The sequence below is a fragment of the Heliangelus exortis genome, chromosome 2 (genome assembly GCF_036169615.1).
Source record: "Heliangelus exortis chromosome 2, bHelExo1.hap1, whole genome shotgun sequence".
NCBI lineage: Eukaryota > Metazoa > Chordata > Aves > Apodiformes > Trochilidae > Heliangelus > Heliangelus exortis.
In genome coordinates this window covers 46,683,790-46,708,429 of record NC_092423.1, presented here as the reverse complement: position 1 = coordinate 46,708,429, position 24,640 = coordinate 46,683,790, and the positions used below count along the sequence as shown (strand labels likewise).

Genomic DNA, 24,640 nt, shown 5'->3' with positions numbered 1-24,640 from the left:
ACTGTGTTTCTGTATTACTTTTTGACAGAGCCTCCTATGGACCATTCTGATCTGGTTGCAGAGTTACTGAAAGAGCTATCAAACCATAATGAGAGAGTTGAGGAAAGAAAGGCTGCCTTGTATGAGCTCATGAAGTTAACTCAAGAAGAATCTTTTGGTGTTTGGGATGAGCACTTCAAAACAATACTACTGTTGCTGCTTGAAACACTTGGTGATAAAGAGGTAAGTTCAGAGTCATCCCATATGAATGTTAGGAGATTACTTTCCCTGTCTTTGAACTTTGTACCAGTTGTAGGAAGGGCACAAATTCCTGTTTTTGGAAAAAAAAATCTATGGTAATAGAAAAAATGTCATCAAATCTGAATGCCCTTGTAGTGACAAGGGCATCAGTAATACTTACCTTCTCAATTATTATTTGTTGATTCTTACACAGTGTAGAGAAAATGGAACATTTTTCACTGGGATTCAAAGCATATCTGTTAATGGCCCCTTGTCTGGTTGCATCTAGAATAGCAAAACATCATGTATGTTAAACTTTTAAAAATATGTTTTGAAAATACAGTAATGCTCATTGTGAAAAGTGTGAGTTCTTTCTAAATGTTCTCTACATGAGCCATGTTTTCAAAATAACTGAGGATCAAAAAGACACTAACACTTGCATTTTATTTTTAAAAATTAAAAAAAAAAATCAGAAATGTATTTGCATGATGTGGTACTGAAGGTTTTATCAGTAATTCTGAAAAGTAAAATTGTTTGCAACCCAACTTCTGGGTAGCATAGATAGTTAGTTAAGTTAGCAACGTGTTTGTGATGTGCCACCTGAATTATCTGCAAAAAGAGGGAAGAGTGAGAAACTGAAGATTTTTTCCTAGCTTTATTTGTTAACATTAGGCCTATATTCATGAGCTAGTATATGATAATTTTCCATTATGAAAGACTCCCAACTGTTGAAAAAATGTTAAAACATACGTCTGTTTAAAAGATACACTACTCATTTATTTTAATACTAAATCTTTAGCACGCGATTAGAGCTTTGGCATTGAAAGTTTTAAGAGAAATTCTAAGAAACCAGCCAGCAAGGTTTAAGAATTATGCAGAGCTCACAATCATGAAGACATTAGAAGCTCATAAAGACCCTCATAAGGAGGTAAGTAAGCAGTTACTCTATTTGAGGTTATGACAAATTATTATGAAATGAAACATATGTCCAAAAAGTGTTTGAAAAATTATTCAGATCTTTCTGAGAAATAATTTGTTTTAATAATCAGGCATTTAGCTGTTAATGATTAACAAGGGTATGCAAAGAAAAAAAATGCAACTGTATAAGCTTGCAAATGCTTAAAATCACTCCTGATAACAGTTGCCTTCAGTGCTGTCCAAAAGGATGTAGTGACCAATTATGTGTTACTACAGCTCTTCAAAGAGTAACTGAAGGGAGTGTTTTCCTTGTGTGACATCTTAAGCCAGATACAGGTATCCTGGAGCTCTACAAACAAGCTTTTGAATTTCATTAAGGTTCACAGTTGAGAGATGGAACTGAACATAGTAAGGGGCTGTCAACCCTTTCCATTTCTAGCCAGCTCTGCACCATTCAAGAATATGTCTTCAAATGTTATCAGGGGGGAGAACACATGGGAACATTTCGAGGGGAGGGAGAGAAGTTGGTTTGGGCTGAGGATAGTGGTTTCAGAAGTAGAAGGATAACTAATCTTGCTCAGAAGTATTTGTGATGTATGCATACACAATAAATGATAATGCATGGAGCTAGAGGAAATACAGGTACAGTAATGACTCCAATATTAAAAAAATCACATCCATGTCAGTCTTTCTGTGGAAAGAATCCAGGCTTAATATTGACTGAGCATATCCTCTCCCTGCCCTCCCTATGGCAAGGGCACTTCATCTATCTGGAACATACTGTGGAGTCCCAGGAGTCTGGGAGTTCCTCCTCCACTGGGAGTCTGACTGCAGTTCCTCCTATACCAATGACTTCTGTCACTTATCTGATACTCAATTTTCTTTTTCCTTGCACCCACTTGATTTGTTTCAAGTACTGTATTTATTGCAGTCTTGTCCCCGTCTTTCCTTCTCTGTTACTGTGTTTTTTCTCTCCTGTTTGAGAGTCTTGAGTGAGAGTAAATGAGCCAAGGATGGAAAGAAACATTTATGGAGGGTTTTGTACATCACTGATGTACAAGCCATTGATTTTGTACAGCAGTTGCTCTTGTTGGATAACAGACACCAATATGAAGATTGGAGGTGAATTTTCTGTTGTCTCCATGTTGTGTCCTGAGCTTCGATACCTGTTGACTTCTTGCCCCATTACTCTTGTTCTTGTTCTGCATTCCTCAGGTTTGAAGTATTCTCTTGTCAAAGTTTTTTTCAGACTTGGAGGGGAGGAAAACCAGTTAGATTGACTCCTAGAAATATCAATCTAGGCAAATCATGAAACATGTTTTTGGCAGTTATGTGAAAACATGTCTTGCCAGTGATCATTGGCCTAACAAGCAACAGCAAATGAAAGCACAAGAAACGACAGATTTTACAAGGTGGTGATATTTCAAAGTATGACCAACAGTTGGACTCTTGTAAAAAGATTTTCAAAGGGCTCTTCCTTCACATATTTCTACAGCATTGCAGAGGTCTTGGTAGAAACTTTTTATGCTCAAGATGATTACTGCCAGATAACAGACAACAGTAACAGTCTCTTGTAAATAATTTTTCCGTATCTTTTACGTATTCTTTCAATAGGTGGTGAGATCTGCTGAGGAAGCTGCTTCCATGCTGGCCACTTCCATTAGCCCAGATCAATGCATCAAAGTTCTGTGTCCAATTATCCAAACCGCAGATTACCCAATTAATCTGGCAGCAATCAAAATGCAGACAAAAGTCATAGAAAGAGTATCTAAAGAAACCCTTACTCAGCTTTTACCAGAGATCGTGCCAGGTCTAATACAGGTAAGGTGTGAATTAAAAAAAACAAAGAAAGGAAACAAACGAAAAGGAAACTACATGGAAGAATTGCAAAGGCTTTTTTAAAATCACATCTCTTTGTCTTATAGCTGGTGGCTGCTTTGAGTCAAAATAATTCAGATAGTGGAAACAAACTCTTTGATTGATTGGCAGGCAACTAAATTATAATTCAAAGAAAGTTTCAGTAGGATATAATGTCTTGGTTACAGTTAAGCTTGGTAGATACTTCTAGTTTATTAGCTTATTTTTGTTGTTGTTTGTATCTTTTTCCAAGTTGTGGTCAAAACGTCCCTGTTGTATTTGGATATTATTGTAGGCTTTTATCACTTGGGGTTTGGGGAGGGCAAGAGGTAAAAAGCCATTGCTTGGAGAAAACTTAATAAAACAAGATTAGCATTCTGCAGATTGGAATCTTTAATCCAATCAAGCATCAGCAGGAAGGTAGAGGCAGAGAAGGGGCTCTCTCAGAAAGGGGTGTGAGTGCAACAGCCAGACATGGGATATTAGCAGTGGCAAAAGAAACAAAAATCATTAAGAAATATTATGGGAGTTACTGGAAGAATTTTAAGCTGCTAAGAGAACATTTCTTTCAGAGTAAGGAAGCTCTACGTTGAGTGGTCGTCTGCTTTCAGTAAAAATCTCTATAATCTAGAACTGTTTCTCTTATGTACTCCATTGTTGCATGGCACCAGCTTTCTTTCCAGTGTAACTTAAGAACAGGATTGTGTGGGTTTTAATTTTAGTCTGGAAAATTATTATCAGTGATGATGAGTAAATAGCTTTCTAAGTGTGTGTTCTGTATTTGTGTGTTTAGGGGTTTTTTGTTGGAACACTTTCTTAGGTTACTCTAGCATTCATTTACAGTAGACTTAAATTTATTTATCATAATAAGTAAGTACCTTTCTGAGGTTTTTAATCATTAACTGATAAGGTATTAATGTTAATTTTATTGCTTTCTAGGGTTATGATAATTCAGAGAGCAGCGTTCGTAAGGCATGTGTTTTCTGCCTTGTAGCCATTCATGCAGTAATTGGAGATGAACTAAAACCACATCTCAGTCAACTCACTGGCAGTAAAGTAAGTAAAAGATGCCATTTAAAGAAATCTTGGTTCATAATTGCATGTATGAATTTGCATTTTGGTTACTATTGCCAGGAAGTTTCAGAGAGGTGTATACTATACTGAGAATATCAGAACTACAGAAACCCTCAAATAATCAATATCTGTGTCATAAAGTGTTGAAAACTAAAAATCCATGGGTCTTTATTCAGGGGTACAAAGTTTAGCATTAGGTTAAAAACTAGATTATATTTTTTACTCCTGTTTAATTGGTTTAAGGGGGGTATCCCTGGTAATAATAATAGTAATTACTATACTCAACATTTTCCTCAGTGTTTTCTAATGTTATTTTTCTTTCAAGTTCTGATTGGAGAGCAGTAGAAGTAATATATACGTGTTATATACAGCAGCTTTATTTATTCCTCTTCTTTATTTTGTTTTCATCAATTCTTTCATTACCTCTGATTTGAAAGAATAATAATAATCAATCTGTGGTTCTTTTTGGTTCTGGATATTTATGATTTTACTGACATCTCTTGCATAAGTTTTTTTGCATAAAAACAGATGTATGTTAATTGTGAATATTTGTCCTTGAGAATAAAACAATTAAGGACAATTAAGTTTGTAGACCTTTGAACAAGACAGTTTTATCTTAAAAACACACCTTGGTAGTCCTTATGTTGAATGTGATTCTAGACAGTATTGGAAGCTTTAGTAAGTACCAGCATCATAATTTCTAACTAGAGGCTTAAATACCTGATCATTAGCTTAAAAGAAAAAAAAAACCCATGACCTTACTTACCGTAATTAAAAATAATTGTCTGTCTTGAACTTGATACCTTAGATCATTCTCCTCTTTACACCCTTGAAGATGCTTGAGCAGTTTCCTTGTGACAAATTTTGCTGTGTTTGATGTTTTCATTGCAAGTATATTGTCACCTTTGAAACAGCTGTGTAAAATACACTTTTGTTCTTGGGAAAGCAATCATTTTTTGAAATTATTTAATGTCTCTTTTGTACCATTACTGTAGTCTGTACAGTTTAGAAGTACTAAACAAAGTGCATTTTTGGCTTGGTTTGCAGATGAAATTATTGAACCTGTACATCAAACGTGCACAAACAGGCTCTGGACCAGGAGATACAGCAGCAGATTTGTCTGGACAAAGCTAATGAAGCTGACAAGAGTTAACCAGGTCTCCTAAAGCAAGGGCAAGGCCCTCTTCAGTGAAAGGAATATTCTTACATACAACTTCTGGAAATTTTTTGTTTTTCCCTTTCTTTTGTTGTTTTGTTTTTGTTGGTTTTTGTTTTTTTTTTTCCTTTAACCAATGGCTGTCCTCAGCCTGCATGTGACTGCTGCGATAGAATTATTCCAAATTCAAGGAAAAACAGTATTAACATCAGTTGATCAAAGCAGAATAAAATTTTAAAATAATCTAATCCATCAGTTATCCTGTTTGCAATCCTCTGTGTCTTCCCATTAACTTTTGCCAGTGTTATTGTATTAAAAAAAAATAAATAAATTTTTTCAATGCTAATTAAAAAGGTATGCTTTAAGCTTCAGAAGTTAAGATATAAATTCTGTTGCTTTTATTCAGCTGCAGATAACGTTACTTTTATTTTTTATTGCTGTTTTGTTTGAGTATCATGTCCCTCGCTAGAAACAAGAAGTGATGTGAAACAAGGCTGAACTAGTCTGAACTGCAGTGAGACTCGTACACTGTGTTGGTGGTTCATCATCTATCTTATTTACAGCTTGTTTGGGATATTCTGGAGATTGAGAAATACGCCTATGGAAAAAAAAAAAAAAAAAAAAAAAAAAAAAGCTGGATCGATCCAGTTCTGTAAAAGTGGTATTGTTCATTGGTTGTATGTTTGTTGCATAAATAAGAATTTAGTGTGCGCAGTGGAGGGCTGGTACAACCAGTGCCTCTTAATGTGGGAGACAGCCCTCTCCAGGGCAGTATTGCCAGCCTGGTGATAGTGTGGCAGTCAGTCTGCTTTTTAGCAGCAGAGTTAATGGTCACTTGATGGACGTGAACCATCCTTGTCACCTTTCGTTCTTCAAGCAGGATGCTTCAGAATGGAGTGCTCTGCCCAAGCATGCTCAGTATGTATTTATCACTAGAATGTTTCCTCTCAACCTAATTGCTGGAACAAGTAGTCTTGTATTGTAACTCACATGGGATTTTATGACAACATTGCAGAAAACTATTTATTCATTATCTTCCTAAAAGCACCAAGATTTTCTGCATTGAATTTAAATGGGGGGGAGGGGAGGGGGGGGGAGGGGGAGAATAGTCACAAATGCTATGGATCTTGCCACCTTTTAATTTAAAAAAAAAAAAAAAAAAAAAAAAGATATATATTTTGGATGAGTTGGGAAAGCTGCACCAAATTATTTGCATGGTTTTCTTGAATAGCATCCTCAAGACCCATCTGGATTAAGGTGTGGAAATGTTTCCAAGGTTTGTTTTTCCATTTTTGAAAAAGAGTTAGTTTATTGTGAATAATGGTTCTTTGTATTTATGAACTTGATGATGGAAAGAGAGCAAAGATCAAGTACATTTGTCCCTAAATGTTGTCTTTTTCTTTTTTTTCTTGTCTGGTTTGGGCTGTTTTTTTGTGTTTGGCTTTTTTGGTTGTTCTCTTTTTTGTTGTTGGTTTGTTTTTTTGTTTTTTTGTCTTGGATATAAGTAACAAGCTAATTAACTGGGAACCGGGATGGAATAGTGCCCTTCTCAGGAATGGTTGAACTTTATTTTTCTTCACTTTTTTTCCTTTGACTGTGATGCTGTCTTGTTGTAGAAAGTGTATCCTGATACGAGAGAAAATAGCGGTGCCAAGGATGATGATCTATGCTAGTCTAAATTTCTCTCTACCTCTTCTGGGTGACTAATTTTTGACTGAGCTGCTGCATATAGCACCCAGTGGAAGAAGTACCTACAGAAAATCTTTTTTCTTTTTTTCTTTTTTTCTTTTTTTTTTTTTTTTTTTTTTCTGAATTATCACTTAATGTGTATGCAAAACTCTGTTCTTCAGCGTTGCAGCCAAATATCATAAGAAACTACTTACACACTTTACTTGCTAGGAACCCTGAAAGCAAAACTGAATAAAAGTTAAGCCAGATGCTTGTAGTTAAATGAAAAGTTGTTTTCACTTTAGTTTGAAGTGAACGCAATAGAGGGAGATTAAGATGTGGTTGTTAAAGAAACAGAAATTTATTTGGAGGAAAAGTTGTAGAAATATATGTAAAGACTTAAAACCAAGACTGTCATAACTTGTCACTAGCCCTTTTTAGCAGCTACATCAAGAAAATAGTATCTTCTGTTTCTTTCCTTTGTTACGTGTAACATCCTTGTTGTTTTCTACTGTTTAATTACATTGTGTATTTATAGTTCTATGCTTACCATTGTGCATATACTGGCAATAAAATGTACATAACATTACTTTAAAAATTAGCAATGTATACATTCTGGTTTTTTGTTTTATTTGATCACATGCTATAAGAAAAATTATAAATGTGATTAATACATCAGTGGTTTAAAAAAATTATCTTAATGTTTTGTGTGTCCAAATGATGTTTCTTTATATACTCTTGTTACTAAATCTGACTTGGCATTTGGGAACATGCTGTGAATATAGGTATGATAGACAAAAATGTTTTTTTGCAAATTGAATAGAATCTTTATAGACACTCAGTTGCTTCCATCTAGGCAGGTTTCCTATGCACTGTTTAATTTACTTGTACATTATGCATTGCATTTTATTTTTTAATATTTCAAAAACGTTTTTCAGTCTACAGTCTAGCAGTTTACATTTTGATTATACAAAAAGTCACTTAAAAAAACTTGCACAAATAAATCTTAATAGTCCCATGCTATTTGTGATTTTTCTACAGGTAATATTTATTTTCAGAGTATGATTTCAAGATGACTGCTGTTTGCCATCTTTTTGAAGATGCTATTTCATACTGAAAAAATTATTTATTGAAACATACAGTATATATTCTGGATTAGCCTAATTTTTTTATGTGTAAACAAAAGTTGGTAAGAAAGATGTTTTTATCCCCTATATGACTGAAAATTTTTGCTCCAGGTTGTGGAGCAGGCAGGTATTTACACAAAGATTGTCCCTCACTTTTGCTTCTAAGCCATCTTAAATTGTGCTGAGTGTGGCTATCCCATGTATCAAAAAATCTAAATGCAATATATTTAAATTAATATTTCACTTATTATATGAATAGTTCTGTTTCCAGCAAAGATGGGGCTGCTGAAGTGGGTAGAATCTGTATATATTACAGGGAGCCATCAGAACGTAAGAATCTGTAACAAAATTAGTTCCACTGCAGCCAATTATCAGATTTAATGCCTTGCTTTTTGCCTTTATTTCCTATATTATAAATAGACATTAGCTCAGTTGAATTCAAACAATGGTTAGTCATGCCTTATGTTCCTACAGGAGGTGTTTTCTCTAATGGAGTAGCATAAAGATCTGGGAAAAAATGGGGCAATTATAAGTTGCTGTTCTTTGAGAAAGGGTTTCTCTATGTTCCTCCTAATATTCTGTAAAGATGGATCATTGCAGCCATTTGAATACTGAAATGTAATTCTTTAAGGCTGGGTTTGCACTTAAAGAGGAAGAAGGAAGGAAAGCTACATGCAGAATCGGGATAGGAAATGCATGTCTTGGGTGTCTCTGACTTGGATGTCATTTGATTTAAAGAATTTTGAGTAACATGTTCAGCTGAAGTTTTAGCAAGGAAGTTGGGAGAGTAAATGTAAACTGAATGAGTTGATGATGTAAATTTTCCTGAGTTGGGTTGCTTGCTTGGTTTTAAAGATAAAGATTGGAACAGATTGAGTTGTGTTTATTATTTGTGGTCTGAGTCCCGGAGTAAAAAGAACAAACATTTGTATCCTGAAAAACTTAAATAATTTTTCTTGGAAGCTTCCATGGATGTTGGAATGTTTGACTAAATTCACAAAGATACCCATGTAAAAAGCCTATTAAGAATGCAGGCCTGAACTACTCACTGTTTAATTTTCAGTAAAAGAATTCGTACTCTGAATATGACCTTGTCCCTTTCAAAACAATAATAAAGGAAAATAATCTTGAGGATTTAATTTGTTGAGTTATGCTGCAGTTACTCCCTTTGATAGAGCAGTGAGAATGGTTGAGCTGATTGTGGTAATTTTCACTTTGTCAAGTCGGGGCTTAGCAGCAAGCATAGAACATGATAAACATAAATGTGATAAGGATAAAGGGGAAGGTTGGGAACTGGAGGGTTATCTGTAGAAAGAAGACTGATGTTTTCTCCCAATTAAAACAGTAAACTGATCAGTTTGCAGTTCTACTCCCAGGTCAGAGGGTTGTCAATATGCATATTGCATTCTCTAAAGAAAACTACTTATGTTTTCTCTCCTAAATTTTGTAACTGAGTCTTCCACCTTTTAGAAGCCTATTAAGATTTCTTCATATACTATAAAAGTTCTCTTAGATTAATTTTTTTTCTTTCTTTGTTGTTAAAACATAGGTTTTCATTAATATGGAAAGTTTGAATAATTAACTATGCTAGTCTGGTGTTTGGGAAAAAAAACAAACAAAAAAATGCCACTATCTTGTTCCGATATTGTTTATATTTTTGTATATTTAAGTATATTCTAAGATCTTAGGCTTCCTGTGCTGTGCAGATTGGGTTACCCCTGTTGAAGAAGTTCATTTGCTGTCAAGATTTTAGGACAATGAGCATACTTATTGTGAAGCTCCCTACTGAGAAGTGTTTGCTGATAGGTAATTTCTGCTCAGACAGAATCACAGCTATGTTTGTAAATAGCTGTTAAACAGGAAGTCTTGGAAATTTGGAGATGGCATTTTGCAAGCATTTTTTAGTACTGTGTGGTTGCTATCAAATCTAGAAATTCTGGAACTCTTATGTGTTTTAGGTAGATATGAGTGTTCCTAAAAAAGCAGATTTTGAGGGAGTGAGATGGGAAATACTGGTGAATAGCAGAACATGGAAAATATTTCTCGTCAGTGGAAAAAAATAACACCTGCATCTAACTGTGACATCTGGACTTGGTAGTCTAGATCTTGCCATTGGTAGGAGGTAGAAAGGTAACTAAGCTTTATCTTGGGCATTGAACTTTTAGAATTCTTTGTTTTTTATTGTGCTTGCCTAGATTGTGCTGTTGTCCACTCCTGGGAATCTTGGGGCCTCCATAAGCTCACCCTGGAATCAGTTCTGTTAACTGTGTCAGGCTAGATTTAAGGTTAGTGCTTCTGTTCAAGGAAGATCTATACTAGTGAAAACAAGCAAACAAATGTAGTTTTAAGCTAGGCAGTAGGCAAAAATTCTCAAAAATCAGCCAGACTGGTTGTTATTCCCTCAGCACTCATCTCTGCCTGTGGCAGAGCCAACACAATTCCTCATGGGAGCTTCCTTAATCTATTCCAGGTAAATCACATTGGTGAGCAGTCTTGGACTGACCCTCCAGCAGCAGCAGCAGCAGCACCCTGTGGGCAGAAACTTCTGCCAGAGATGCTGGCAAAAGTGAACTTCTGCCCTGGGTCTCGAGGGTCTGCCTGTTTGGGGGCCAGGAGGAATACAAAATGCCATTTCTTAGCAGAGTTTGTTTAACCTGAGCATACGTAGTTAATGCTAAAATACCAGGGAAGGCAAGGAAGCTGTGATTTCAGCTTTACTTAAACAGCTGAAGTGCAAGCCTGTGGGGGGAACTGGATGTGTTTTTTTTCAATTAGCATTGTAGGTGAGTATGCTTTTAGGTGCTCAGTTAAGCTACCTGCTAATCTGAAGATAATATACTTTAAATATAACTGGAAGGGTACACAAGTGCAGAAAGCTAGTCTGGTAAAATAGTAGAGAATACTAGAGAATAGTAGAAAAATTCTGGGGTGTTTGATTCAGGTTTTGATCTTTCAGATGACAGCTGTGGCCATGTTTACCAGCTAATCAATCGAACTGTTTTACTTGGATGAAATTCCCTGTTTTTCTTAAGGGGTTTTCATGCATCAGTATTTATATAGCCTGCATTTTTCTTAAGAAGATAAATCTTAGCTGGAAGGTACCTGACAGTTTAGAAATTGTCAGATGAAGCTTTTACAAAAAACTTACTCAGAAGCAATTGCTGGTATCATCAGAAGCTGCTCCTTCTCAGAAGTCAGTTTATGAGTTACTGCTCCTTGAATCATGTATGAAAGGAGATTTTTGCCCTGCTGGGAAGTGGAAAACAACAGAGTTCTTAAAGATCATGAGGAGACGGACATGGCCTGTATACTTAATTTAAGCCCCTGTAAATTGTAACTCTTGTCCTTAAAATCCTTAAACCTGTGTGATTTGTAATGTTTCCAAGAAAGGGATTTTCTTGCAATACAGAGTGTCTTGCTTTTGATATTAGGAATTAAGAGGGAAACACTGAGAGTGGAGGATTTTGTCCACAAAGCCAAGGCAACACAGTCTTAGAAAATATTAGACCTGTCAGAGTATGGAAGATGCTTCAGAGCAGTTTTGCAAGTCCAGGTATTATTGCCTTTTTTTTTTTTTATTTTTTTTTTTTTTTAGGCTACCAAGTAGGTAGCATAAATAGCAGAGTAACAAACACTTGCAACTTTTCCACCTCTACGGATTTCTGAGTCATGTACCAAAAGAAATTACTCCATCCTTTGCCACAGCCATAAAAACCTTCTAATTTAAGTTCTGATTTGGGTATAATGTTATCAGTCAACTAGTGGGCAATGTTGCTGTCTGTTTATCTTCATGCTTACAAATTATCTCCATAGGACAGGTTCCTTTGCAGGCCTTAGTGTCTTCCTAACAATGCAACAGGAGAAAGGAAAGGCAATACCTTCCCATGCCTCTGTCTCATAAGATGTGAAGTCAGCAAGACGTTTATTCCTCAGCACCTTAAATTGCATCCTCAGAAGTAGGTTATGTGAGGAATACGTCTGCAGAGGAATAAGTTGCAGAGCAGTAACACTGCAGTGGAGACTCTACTTTTTTTTTTTTTTTTTTTTTTTAAAGGAGATAAATCCCATGAGGAAAGGAGCATTCTGCAGAATTCTTCCCAAAAAAACAAATTTAGGATTTTTCTAAACACTCGAGGCATTGGAAGCCATCAGGATTTAGCCTTAAGATGTGAAGTTAGCTCTCTGAGTGCCTCCTATCAAGGAGACACTGAAGCAAGTGAAGCACAGGGCCTACTGCATATCTGATGTAGCTCATTCCAGGGATCAGAAGGAGCTGTGGAAGTCCTTACTGTGCTCAGCACTGTAGTGCCTGCCGTTTGGATACCCTGGGATGTGTTCCCTTCTCTCTGTGCTTTTGCTTCACTAGGGTTTCTATTGCTATTTAGGAGGCATACAAAAAATGTTCTTTGTTTTTTCCCATTTCCCCTTTGTTTTTGCTGTCAGCCATTCTTCTCAAGAGTTCTTCTCTATCACAGAGAGAAGTACTGATAAATCCAGGAGTTCTAAGCAGGCGCAAATTAGGACCACAGAATTGTACTTGGAAAAGGACCTCTGAGATCACCCAAGAAACCAGAATAAAGGTGGCAGGTGGACATGGAGAATAGGTGGGCATTGCTTACCCTTTACTGCAGGAAAGATGGGACATTACTTTGCAGTCACTGTGTATTTGGTGCCACCTTCAGATGACCAAACACAGCAGCTGGACTGGGCTGCATCAATTCTTCATGAGCCAGGAGGTGCATGCTGAGAACTTGAAGTCAGTGTGGTGATGGGTCACATGCAGAAGTTCTTGCTCCTGATTGTTACCTGTCAGTGTTTGTGATCATTATAGTAGTGGAAATTAATGCATTTCTGTCACCAATGTATATAGGAGACAGAGAAGTTGTGTGTTCAAAAGTGCATACAAGGAAGAGCTAAAAATACTTTTAACACCTTTCACACACATCTGTGATGGATTCACAGCCCACCCAAGCACAGAGTATCATTAATACCTCACTGTTACAGAGTGATTTAGGTGAACAGGGTCATGGATGTCTGATTTAATAGGTGTTTTCATTCCAAAGTTAGCCTGCATTTGGCAGCAACTGTTACACAACAAAAAGAGTCCCAAGACCAAAAAGGACACGTCAAAATAGCTCTACTCTCTCCTCGATGCTCTGTTTTGGGGCTGAAGTGTGCAGGGGTTGCTTCTGCATACACATAAACCTCTCTTCTGATTTTTAAACTGACCTGGCATTCTAAGCAAAACTGAAAGTCATCACTAGATAGCAAAAACCTCCTTTAAATATTTTTTTTTTTTTTTTTTTTGAGAATATATACTGAATTTACATGGTGACTGAGTTTTTCTGTGTGGTGCTGTCTGTAGAGTAATTTTTCCTTGCTAAAAACCAAAACCAAAGATGACATTCTACATATCTGACCAGTTTTAATTCCAGTGCTTAATTCCAATTCCATCTACTCTTGTTCCCAGAAAGGTGATCAGAGAATGAATTGAGTAATCAGATCACTATAAAAAAGATGAGCAAGTTGAATTATGCCTTAGGAGACCCCATCATTTTAGATGCTGCTTATGGAAAAATCCAACAATTCAAGTTTTCAGGCATATGCTGAAGTAGTTGGCTGCAGTGCAGACCTACCCATTAGCACAACATCAGCCTTCCCACCTTAAATTTCTGGTTGGAGTTTGCATGCCATACACAAGCCTTAAGGCAAGAGATGTTTTAAATAAATAATGTCTTGTTGTTTGTGTATACAGTTCTCCTTAGCTGACATCTGTTTTAGTACTTACTGGGTAGGTTATAAAGCAAGAAACAAAAATACCCCCTTGACAATAAACAAGGTTAAAAACTTGTCTTATTTGTCCCCAAACTTGTGAGACTCTGGAACTACATCCCTTTATGTCTAGAGGTTAGTCAAGGGCAGCAGGTGCAGGTGTGGGGAATATACAGTGCTTCATCAGGCAAATTTCCAGAATTAAATATAATCTGGGAAGTTCATCCTGATTTTAAAAACTCAGCTGTACTGTACTTGGAGTTCTACCCGTATTTCTGTTTGCAACAGGGGCAAGTCAAAACACAAGGCTAAAGAGAATTAAAGAAATACTGATTTGATTTGATTTGATTGATTTATTGTAGTGTTTAATTTCAGTTTGAATAATAACACCATTCCTACATGGTCTCTCTGGTACTTTCCGTACAAGGAACTCAGTGCTTCTACGAACAGTTAAGTGTCAAGCATCTTGTGACAACCCTTGAAAGGAAAAAATGGGGCAATTTTTCCTCTTTCACATTGGTTTCGCATGAAAGTCCACAAGATTTGGTTCTGCTTTGCTTCTCTACACCAGCAGGAACAGTGGTTGCAATGGGATGGAATGGTTTGTGGTGGTGGCTTTTGTGGCCACACTCTTTCAAGTTTGAAATATTTTGCATTTCACGAGGGGCAGCAGTAACACAGGTCTTGAACCTCTGCCTTTTAGAACAAACAGGTACTCAGGAACTGATATCAGCACAGCCTTCATCATTTCACTCTCTGCTAGTAAGCCCCATCTCCTTGAGGCAGTAGCTTCTTGGATATAATCCATGACTCAGTTATTTTTAGTGCATAAGCACAATACTTGATAAATGAAGGTAAGGGACTGAATAGTGACATTTGCTGCCATGCTCCTGTGTTTTATTATGGCCTGACCATGTGCTCAGTCGAGTCAAATCTTTGTTAGCAGCTGGGCAGCCTAATGACAGGGCTGGAATTGAAGAACCTGGGCCTGACAGCTCTTTCATAATCTGCTCAAAACCTACGAGGAAAACCCAGGCCAGTAGCAACTAATCTGCAACTGCTTGCCCAGGCTCCCCTGAGGGGGCTTTTTGTGAAGACAGCAAGTTGTCTGTCTTGACGTAAGAATGAGCCTGGGACTCTCTGATATGTTGGGTTCGTGTTACTTAAAAAAAGCAAAATGAATTCTTAAGAGGGCTGGTAAAAAAGTCTGTGCTAAAGATGAAAGAGTGCAGATTTTTAGTAGGCATATTGCAGATGTGTGTGTGTGTGTGTGTGTACATATAGATGTACATAAAGTAAAATAGGCTACTGCTTAGCCTGGGAATCTCAATTGCTTTTACTCACAAGTTCTAGACTTTATGCTGATCAAAAACTGCAGTACTCCCACTTGCATTTTGAGAAACCAGCATCTGTCAAAAGCAGCAGGCTACTTTGGGGGAGCAGGAAAGTGCCTGATAATGACGCACAGAAGAGGAGAGCTGGGCACTGAAAGTTCTTCAAATGAAGGAGAATCTGTGGTTTGACTCTTTTCATTTAATACAAGTCACATAGCAAAATAAATGCCTACCCCTCCATGTGGTAATCTCATGTCAGCCCCAAGAGAAGATTGTGAGTGTAGTTTGAGGGATGTGTAGCCCTTTTCTTTGAGAGTAATCACTGCAAAGAGAAGTGGTGCTTCCAAATAGAAAGCGCTGTAAACATTTGACACCTTTGCTGGGAACAAAGTGGCTGGAAACAGTGATACTATTTTACATCTTCCCAGTAGAGGGAGCAAACTGCACATCAGGGTACATATTCTTTATCCAAAGTCACAGAAGACAAATTATTAAAAATGCATCACTAACCACCGGGACTTTTGCAGCCCCTTACATCTGCCAGGAAGGCTCCTTTTAAGAATATGCAGTTACATGTAGACACCTAAGGGAAAAAACCTAACTTTGAAAAGACCTCTCTGGCTCCCACCTGTGCTGGAGCAAAGATGAATTTGTGTAGACAATCAGGGCAGTGTCATGACAGCCCTCCTCCAGGTACCTAAGTCCCTCGTGAAAGAGAATCTCCTGGAGTCCCTAAACCAGCAGTCCCAGTTGCCTGCTTTTCTGGATGGTGTCACGTGGATGTTTCTTTCTGTATTTACAGTTCCTCTTCTATCATTATTTTGACCTTTGCTTTTTGTTTGCGTTGTTTTATGGTGGTTAAGAACTGTAAATTAAAGGTGAACTGCCTCATACTTTGAAAAAAAAAAACCCCCAAAAAAACCCACCAAAAACCAAACCAGCCAACAATGTTGTTTATTTGATTTTTTTTTTACTGCTACCTCTTACTATCACTTTAATAAGAAATAATTCCTTTTTATTTTCCAGAATCTTATTCATTGATGTTCTGATTTTCATAGCCTGAGTGTTGTCACAATATTGCAATATCTTTTTGAAATGTATTTTTTAATAGAAGAAAGTGCAAGGAATGAGCAATGTGTGCTTGTGTGGGGGCGGTATTTTTATAACAAACAAAGCCAAGGGAACTGCTATTTGTCAGCAGCCCTTCCTATTTCAAGCAGAATGGGTGCCCTCTGCAGGTAACTATTTTCAGATGAGGTTTTTCGATACGTGCACCCTTTTAACTTCAGTGTCGAGGTCTCAACCGGATCGACCAGTACTATTTTGTGTGTTTTAAAGTAGCTATCACAATCCTGGCTGCAAATCCTGTCTGCAAACCTAGGCAAGCAAACAGCACAGAGATGAGAGCGCAGCAAGCAGCTGGTTTGCAGCCAAATGCAAGTTTTCCCTAAATGTGTGTGAGGGACGGGGTGGGTGGGTGTTGGAATAAATATTTTCCCTGCAGTTTGACAGTGTTTTGATTGGGTTTCTTAAAACATCTGTTTTGATGGCAAAAGGGCAACTATTAAGCTGTACTCTGTAGTAGCCTGCCTCTTGAACTTGTACATAGTGAACAGGCAAAAGGGATACAGGCTAAATACAACTGAGAAGGCATCTTGCTTGCCTTGAAGAGGTCATTGTATATGCCACCTTTTTTCTTTTGTTCTTCATGCCTGAGCAGATTATGGAGCCCAAATACTCTCAGTGGACTGTGCAAAGAGGGAGCTGTGTGGCAGAAGAACTATGAAATTCTTCTGGCTGTCACACAGAGTTCTGCTCAGTTAAGCTGAACATGAGCCAGCAGTGTGCCCAGGTGGCCAAGAAGGCCAATGGCATCCTGGCCTGTATCAGGAACAGCGTGGCCAGCAGGTCCAGGGAAGGGATTCTGCCCCTGTACTCAGCACTGGTGAGGCCACACCTCAAGTCCTGTGTCCAGTTCTGGGCCCCTTAGTTCAGGAAGGAGATTGAGGTGCTGGAGCAGGTCCAAAGGAGGGCAACCAGGCTGGTGAAGGGACTCGAGCACAGATCCTATGAGGTGAGGCTGAGGGAACTGGGGCTGTTCAGCCTGGAGAAGAGGAGACTCAGAGGAGACCTCATCACTCTCTACAACTCCCTGAAAGGAGGGGGTAGCCAGGTGGGGGTTGGTCTCTTTTCACAGGCAACTCTCAGCAAGACAAGAGGGCACGGTCTCAAGTTGTGCCGGGGGAGGTTTAGGTTGGACATTAGAAAGAATTTCTCTACTGAGAGGGTGATCAGGCATTGGAATGGGCTGCCCCGGGAAGTGGTGGATTCTCCGTCCCTGGAGATATTTAAAAAGAGACTGGATGTGGCACTCAGTGCCATGGTCTGGTAACTGCAGTGGTAGTGGATCAAGGGTTGGACTTGATGATCTCTGAGGTCCCTTCCAACCCAAGCGATTCTGTGATTCTATGATTCAGTGGTGCTCTGATAGTATGGAGGGAGGGGAGAAGATCAGTGCGGGTGCTGCTGAGGTTTGATGTTCACTTGACTGTCACATCAGCCACTAAGCAAGCCTGGGCAGCAGTTAATAGCTGGGAGCAGGGAGAGCAGGTAGGGACCAGCCAAGGCTTCAGCTGCCCACATCCTCTGGAGAGGATGACAGTGGCAAACTTGCTGGCAGCAGCTAAATATAAAGTTGTGAGAGGAACCCGACTGCAACTTTAATCTGAATGTGTTTGTTTTCTCTTTCCTCTCTCCCATCACTGCAGTGACCACCTCTTAGCTGAGCACAATGCTTCATCTCATCCCAAAATGCTTTTATGGCACAGCCAGCCTGAACATTATCACCATCACCAGTATCCCGCCAGTAACAGCAGCTACCTGCGGTAAGAAACGAACTGGGGTAATCTGAAATATAATAATAATGACAATAACAATAATAATAATAGTATAACACACAAGAATGCAGACTGCACAGCCTTTGCTAATTGCTAAGTTGCAGCTTTCAAATAGAGTTGGTGATCATAGACCCCCTGAGAAGTCTGAGCAGTAGGGACAGATGTGGGTTTTTTGGTTTTTTTTTCTTTTTCAAATTACATTCACAGTCTGTAGATAAAACTCTTTTTAGATGACATAATACGGGCTTACAAATACCTTGAATTTTCACCTCTGCTTTGATTATCAGCTGAAGCTGAGCTGCCCTGCAGGATGGGGACTATGGGCTGCTTGTCATATCAGCCCAGGAGCACTGGCTAAACATTTTGCACTGAAATTCTGATGCAATATATATCTTATTGCATCAGCACACTCCTGAGAGCTATGAACTTACTTTACCTCTTCGTGACTAAAATATTATTTGTGTACAGTATTCAAATTTTTCGTATAATTGAAAATTATTATGCTTTGACAAGAGCTATGCTCATAGATCCCAGATAATCTTGATGTTAACTGAGTTTCAATTTATATTGTGGTTCCCTGTATTAAAATTTAGCTTATTACCTGTTGGCTTAAACACAGTGTGTGCAAACATGATGTTTAATCATCTACCTCGATACAGCTTTTTATATGTTGGTAGTCCCACACCTAGTGTTGTAGCATAACATCACTCCTGACTTCATAGAATTACTAAGTAGCATGTTTTTATTAAAAACATGTTAGGCTTTAGTTTTAAAAAAAAAAAAAAGCAAAGGAATTGATGGTCTATTTGAGTTCCCAAGTGTGAGACTGTGAATCTGCAGTGGGGTTTTATGAAATCAATCCATTTCAATACAAAGTTCAGGGTGATTTGCAATTTAGATTGGCTAACACAAGTATGTAAGCAACCACAGTGCTGTTTCTGTTGACTCAAGCAGTATGCCAGAAATTAAGAATGGGAGCTGGAATTCCCTGATGCAATCCTGTGTGCTCTGCACAGTTCCCAGTGCAAAAGGAACCAAACAGCAAGGGAAAGTGAGGATATCCACTTGCACCACCAGTTCCCCCTTCTTCAGTCTCCTTGCAGCCTAGAAGGAGGTGTGTCCCCTCCCAGCTCTTCTCAGGGCCCATTTTCACCATGTCTGTCTTTCTTCATTACTTCCCTGTATTTGCTTGTGTTTCCCCACCCTTATCTAAAAATCTGCCATTTGAGTCTCTGAAGTTATTCTTCCCACACATTTTTGAGCACCTGGCTTTAGGTTTGGGTGGCAGCATGCATCTGTGTTTGGTATTGAAATACAGCACAGAGAGGGACACTGCCAGAAATGAAGGGCTGCGTGTGGGCAGGAGACAGCAAGGTTGGCCCCTGAGACTGAGCAGGAAGGATACAGACTGGTTCAGGCATGAGGCTTCAGGCTGGTCATAACCATGTCCCTTGTCCTTGCCTTCAGTGCTTCACCCTTAGTGAAGGGTCAGCCCTGCATCTGGACCTCAGTGAGGCTTATACAGAACCAGCAGCTGGCTGCAGGGGAGGATGCCAACAGTGTGCCCAGGTAGCCAAGAAGGCCAATGGCATCCTGGCCTGTATCAGGAACAGCGTGGCCAGCAGGTCCAGGGAAGTGATTCTGCCCCTGTACTCAGCGCTGGTGAGGCCACACCTTGAGTCCTGTGTCCAGTTCTGGGCCCCTCAGTTCAGGAAGGATATCGAGGTCCTGGAGCAGGTCCAAAGGAGGGCAACCAGGCTGGTGAAGGGACTCGAGCACAGATCCTATGAGGAGAGGCTGAGGGAGCTGGGGCTGTTCAGGCTGGAGAAGAGGAGGCTCAGGGGAGACCTCATCACTCTCTACAACTCCCTGAAAGGAGGTTGTAGCCAGGTGGGGGTTGGTCTCTTTTCCCAGGCAACTCTCAGCAAGACAAGAGGTCACGGTCTCAAGTTGTGCCAGGGGAGGTTTAGGTTGGACATTAGAAAGAATTTCTTTACTGAGAGGGTGATCAGACATTGGAATGGGCTGTCCCGGGAAGTGGTGGATTCTCCATCCCTGGAGATATTTAAAAAGAGACTGGATGTGGCACTCAGTGCCATGGTCTGGTAACTGCAGTGGCAGTGGATCAAGGGTTGGGACTTGATGATCTCTGAGGTCCCTTCCAACCCAGCCAATTCTATGATTCTTCAGCATTATTCTTATCCCTGGCCAATTTAGCAGTTTTCTGCAGAGGGTTCTGCAGAGGTGACAAGGGGTATGCAGAAACAGAATGGCAGGGCCACAGGGAATGTCATCTCCCACAAATTAGGCTTCTGAATTTGACCTGCTCAGGGAGTTGGAGAAGTAATTTGAGATCTCAGAATGCTTCAAACCTGTTTCAAATCATTCCACCAGGCAGGCAGAAAGTTCTGAAAGCTTTTCACATAGGGAAAGCTTGGGAGGGAGTCAGGGGGAAAGCAGTATCATTCTGTAAAGTCTTCCCTGTCCTGTAGCCTCTGCTCCCAGCCTTACTGATAAGCAAATACCTAAAATCTAGGCACCAATTCTGCAATCTTATCCTCAAAAAAGGCTCATGTGCCTGACGTGTGGAACTCTGCATGGGGCTTATATTGTCTACATTGCAGAACAGGAATTTTACTAGGAAAATAGAATTTAAAAATATACCCTATGTGGATTTTCAGTGGTTCTAATTTGGGTAAACCCACTTTAGTTTTCTGTAGAATACAGACAGCATCAAAAGTGCATGATTTTTCCTAGTTAAGATTGTGTTGCTGGTAAAGAATAAGAACAACTTTACCTCTGTAATAGAAACCAGCATTTTGGATTTGCTCTATTTTAAAACAGCTTGAACTTGACTCTACTCACCTTCAATATAAGGCCAATAAGTTTAGGAACAAAATATCCTGAAAGTTAAATTATAGGAAGACTAAGAGAAAAATTAGGATTTAAAATTTAAAGAAGCTATGGAAGCCACTACCATTCATACTACAATAATCAGAAGGTCAACTGTGGGTATTTAAAAAAAATCACAAGGCTGGTTTAAAAATGGAAAAATAGAGGTTTTTTTATTTTGTTTTCAATGTTTCTCTTTGTAATTGCTGTCTGCCTAAAGATATTTTTAAACTTTTTTGACAAAATTTGAGAAAACTGCATCCTAATTACAAAAACTAGCAATTAATTTGAGTATTTGAGCTGATTTGCACCTAGGCTCCAACTCCATATGTTGGAGCTGGCTAAACCTGGCTGGAAAGCAGTGTTTGTCTGCACTGCTGATCCTCAGCAGGTGGTGCAAGACCACGGGACTCAAGGAACCTGCCCCAAAGAAAGCAAACCTGTCACAGGCCTGAAATTCAAAAACAACAAAAACCACACACCACAAACCTCTGCAGAAAAGTTGTAAGTTGGCCGGGGATAAGATTAATGCTAAAGAGAATGATATGCCCCATACTATTTGTATTTTAACAGGAAAGGGATGTTTTGCATTCTAAAATAGCTAATGAAAACATCTTCAGGAATGCCAGCAGTCAGTTTGCTTATCATAGACAAGCTCTACCCAACTTTTAAAGACTGAATTGCAAGAGGATTGGTCTTACTGTATCCACTCAAACTTCCCTTCAGCAGAGCCTGGATTTTATGACAGAATAAAACAATTCTCAGTATAAAAATAATCAATTTGTGATCTTGTGACTCCTTATAACTCCTTGTAAGTTACTATATGAGTATAGTAAGCAGATAAACCAGTTTTGCTTATGCATAAGTCAAAGTGTATCAGGCTTCTCTGGTTTTGGATGCTGTCCTACCAGTGTCAGAGTAAAAATCTCATTACTTAGTTTTCCACAAACCACCACTTTCTCTTGTATCACTCAGAGAGGTGATTATTTTAGTGTTATTTATGATACCCTAAAGTCCCCTTTAGGTCTACAAATGTCTGCTTTAGGGTAAGCATTGAGATCTCAATTACAAATCTAATTCTTCAATGACAGGAGTTTAAACTCACCTTGTGGACTTGTATCCTGAAAACTGGCTGTAGCATTAACTCACCCATAAACATCCCACCAGAGTCACTGGAATTAATTAATGCCATCATTTGTTATCAGTCTTTGGAAGTGCTAACAAATATTTCAGTTGTAATAGTTAATGACTGCAGTGTAATGTTGTTATCTCCTCAGGCTTAAAAAGAGGTGTTCTGCCTGTGGTAATCTCACTTCTTCTCAGTAAAAGCAGTGAGTTGGTAGCTGGAGCCTATGCTGGTGACTTGTACTCTTCAGAGATTTCCTTTTTTTATAATTTCTCTTATATGCAGATTAATTAATTGATCATCTCGTCCACAGACAGGCAAAGAATTCTTATATGAATGAGAGCAGCAAAAATACCAGTGCCACTTTCTGGGGAAGATGACAATCTACTCTCAACTTAAAAATTGCCTTTAAAAATGGTAAATCGTGGTCCATGGGCTTCTCTTTACCTCTGAGGATGCTGTGTGTACACTGTGAGCAACAGTTACTATTTTGTTAATCATTAATGAAGTCAGGGCATTCCTGACTTGTACCTTTCAAAAAACTTGTGCAATTGAACTTAAAGCAGGCAACTATCATGTGCTCAAACTACACGTGGCAATATCAGTGCTTTTCTGTAGTTTGCTCCCTGGATATATCATTCTAATGACAAAATGATTTAACAGCCCTCTGAATGGTTAACATTTGAGCTTCTTTACATGAAGCTGTGAGTTACTTACCCTATGGGCACCTCCCTCCCCCCCCCCCCAAACTGGACTAAGTATTTCATGGCCAGAGGGGACAGGATTAAAATCTTAAACCCCTGGTAGTTCCAGTTCTTCCTTGCACCCCTTGTCTTCTCCAACTGCCAGGTCATTATAATCAATAAGAATTGCTTTTTAAAAGCTCAATGGCCTTTTGGATCTTTTCCTTGGAGGATGTAAAATACACAGTTCAAAGAGCTGAACAATAATTTGTACCCAGTATAAATTCCTCTCTCAGAAAGACAAAATGCTACGTGAACACACCTGGATTTCACTTGGCTTGGCATTTTAAAGGAGAGAAGGGAAGCCTTAGTGCATGTGAAAAGCCATACCAAAGGGTCTTAGGGTGCTATGCAACAAGTCAAAGGCCAGACAGAAAAAGGGGAAATATTAAGCAAGGCAAATTCTTCATAGGTACTGCACTTCTCACCTAGCCACGGGTGGATGGAGTTGAACCTCAGGATGACACGAGCAGCACCTCCTTGCTGTGTGTCCATTTAAGAGCAGCTTCCTTCTAGCAGTTTGGTAATAGAAGGGCTCTGAGTTCCTCTGACCTCCAGGCATTTCTGAGTTGGTCCTGCCTGCAGGTGCCACATCAGCCTTCACATCTTGAACAATTTTGTTTGAAGAAGGTGGAGGCCCTGCACACAGAAGGCAGAGAGGTTGAGGGCTTCATGTTAAGTTCTTTTATGTTAGATACTAAACCAGACTAAAAGCAGGAGTAGTTTTCTGCTACGCATGATTGGTATTTGTGGTTGGTTCTATCTATCTATCTATCTATCTATCTATCTATCTATCTATCTATCTATCTATCTATCTATCTACCTACCTATCTGTCTGTCTGTCTATCTATCTATCTATCTATCTATCTATCTATCTATCTATCTATCTATCCATCTATCTATCCATCTATCTATCCATCTTATCTAATCTATCTTGAGGCATTCCAGTATCTTAAAGGGGCCTGCAATGAAGCTAGTGAGGAACTCTCCAGGATCTTGGGTGGTGGTATGACTGGAAGGGATGGATTCAAACTAGAGGAGGGTAGATTCAGATTAGACATTAGGAAGAAGTTCTTCCCCATGAGGGTGGTGAGACACTGGCACAGGTTGCCCAGAGAGGGGGTGGAAGCCCCATCCCTGGAAGTTTTTAAGGCCAGGCTGGACAGGGCTCTGAGCAACCTGATCTGGTGGGAGGTGTCCCTGCCCATGGCAGGGGGGTTGGAACTGGGTGATCTTAAAGTCCCTTCCAACCCTGAAAATTCTCTGACCCTATCTTCCTATGGTATGGAATATTTTTAGTTGGTCTTTTAGACCGCAACAAGTTTGGGTTCGTTAGGACAGACTCCTCACGTCTTTTCTGCAAAGGCAAAATTAACAGTTTTCCTTTCTATCAGCTTTTTTGTTTGGTTGTTTTTTTCGGAGAATAAGAAGCTGATTTACTGCAATGAAAAAACCCTGCCTTATGAGTATGACAGACCCCAGCGGGCCCAAGAGGCCGCCTCTGAAGAGCTTTTTGCCGCCCTCTCTGCTCCATGCAGGGCGGGGACAGCAGCCCCTGATCCCTGACACGGTTCCGGCTCCCGTGACTGCGGGCGAGAGGGCCGGTACCACTGCGGGAGCTGCTCGGGACCGCAGACACTGCCCCGGGGGGCGGAGGCGGCACCGGCACCACACGAACCGGCACCGTTGAGGCCGTGACGCCACTTCCGGCTTCCGCTCCCAGCGTGCCGCGCGGGGTCGGCCGGACCTCGGAGGGGCCGACGTCGTCTGGCGCGATGGAGCCACCGCCGATTGGCTGGGCTTCCCCCCTCGCCCCTCCTCCCTTTCTTCTGATTGGTCCCTCCGGCCCAGGCCGCC

General features: G+C 39.6%; 2 protein-coding genes and 1 long non-coding RNA gene across 45 annotated transcripts in view; 2 read left to right on the top strand and 1 right to left on the bottom strand.

Moving 5' to 3' along the window:
- Window positions 1–7,493, top strand: part of CLASP2 (cytoplasmic linker associated protein 2) — a 139,636-nt gene extending 132,143 nt beyond the window's left edge. For all 43 annotated transcript variants that reach the window (XM_071735925.1, XM_071735923.1, XM_071735927.1 and 40 more), the window contains 5 exons: window positions 29–222; window positions 1,019–1,147; window positions 2,752–2,958; window positions 3,934–4,050; window positions 5,116–7,493. In XM_071735925.1, the coding sequence (XP_071592026.1) occupies window positions 29–222; window positions 1,019–1,147; window positions 2,752–2,958; window positions 3,934–4,050; window positions 5,116–5,202 (734 nt within the window). In that variant the 3' untranslated portion in view covers window positions 5,203–7,493. The remainder of the gene's footprint in view (window positions 1–28; window positions 223–1,018; window positions 1,148–2,751; window positions 2,959–3,933; window positions 4,051–5,115) is intronic.
- Window positions 1,143–23,463, bottom strand: LOC139792524 (uncharacterized). The gene is made up of 3 exons (XR_011724300.1): window positions 23,212–23,463; window positions 11,168–11,265; window positions 1,143–2,420 (listed from the first exon to the last, which is right to left on the bottom strand). It is a non-coding gene; the product is annotated as an uncharacterized lncRNA (long non-coding RNA).
- The window catches only part of UBP1 (upstream binding protein 1), a 45,609-nt gene continuing 38,852 nt past the window's right edge, over window positions 17,884–24,640 (top strand). The window contains exon 1 of the mRNA XM_071735968.1: window positions 17,884–18,010. Within this exon, the coding sequence (XP_071592069.1) occupies window positions 17,937–18,010 (74 nt within the window). The 5' untranslated portion in view covers window positions 17,884–17,936. The remainder of the gene's footprint in view (window positions 18,011–24,640) is intronic.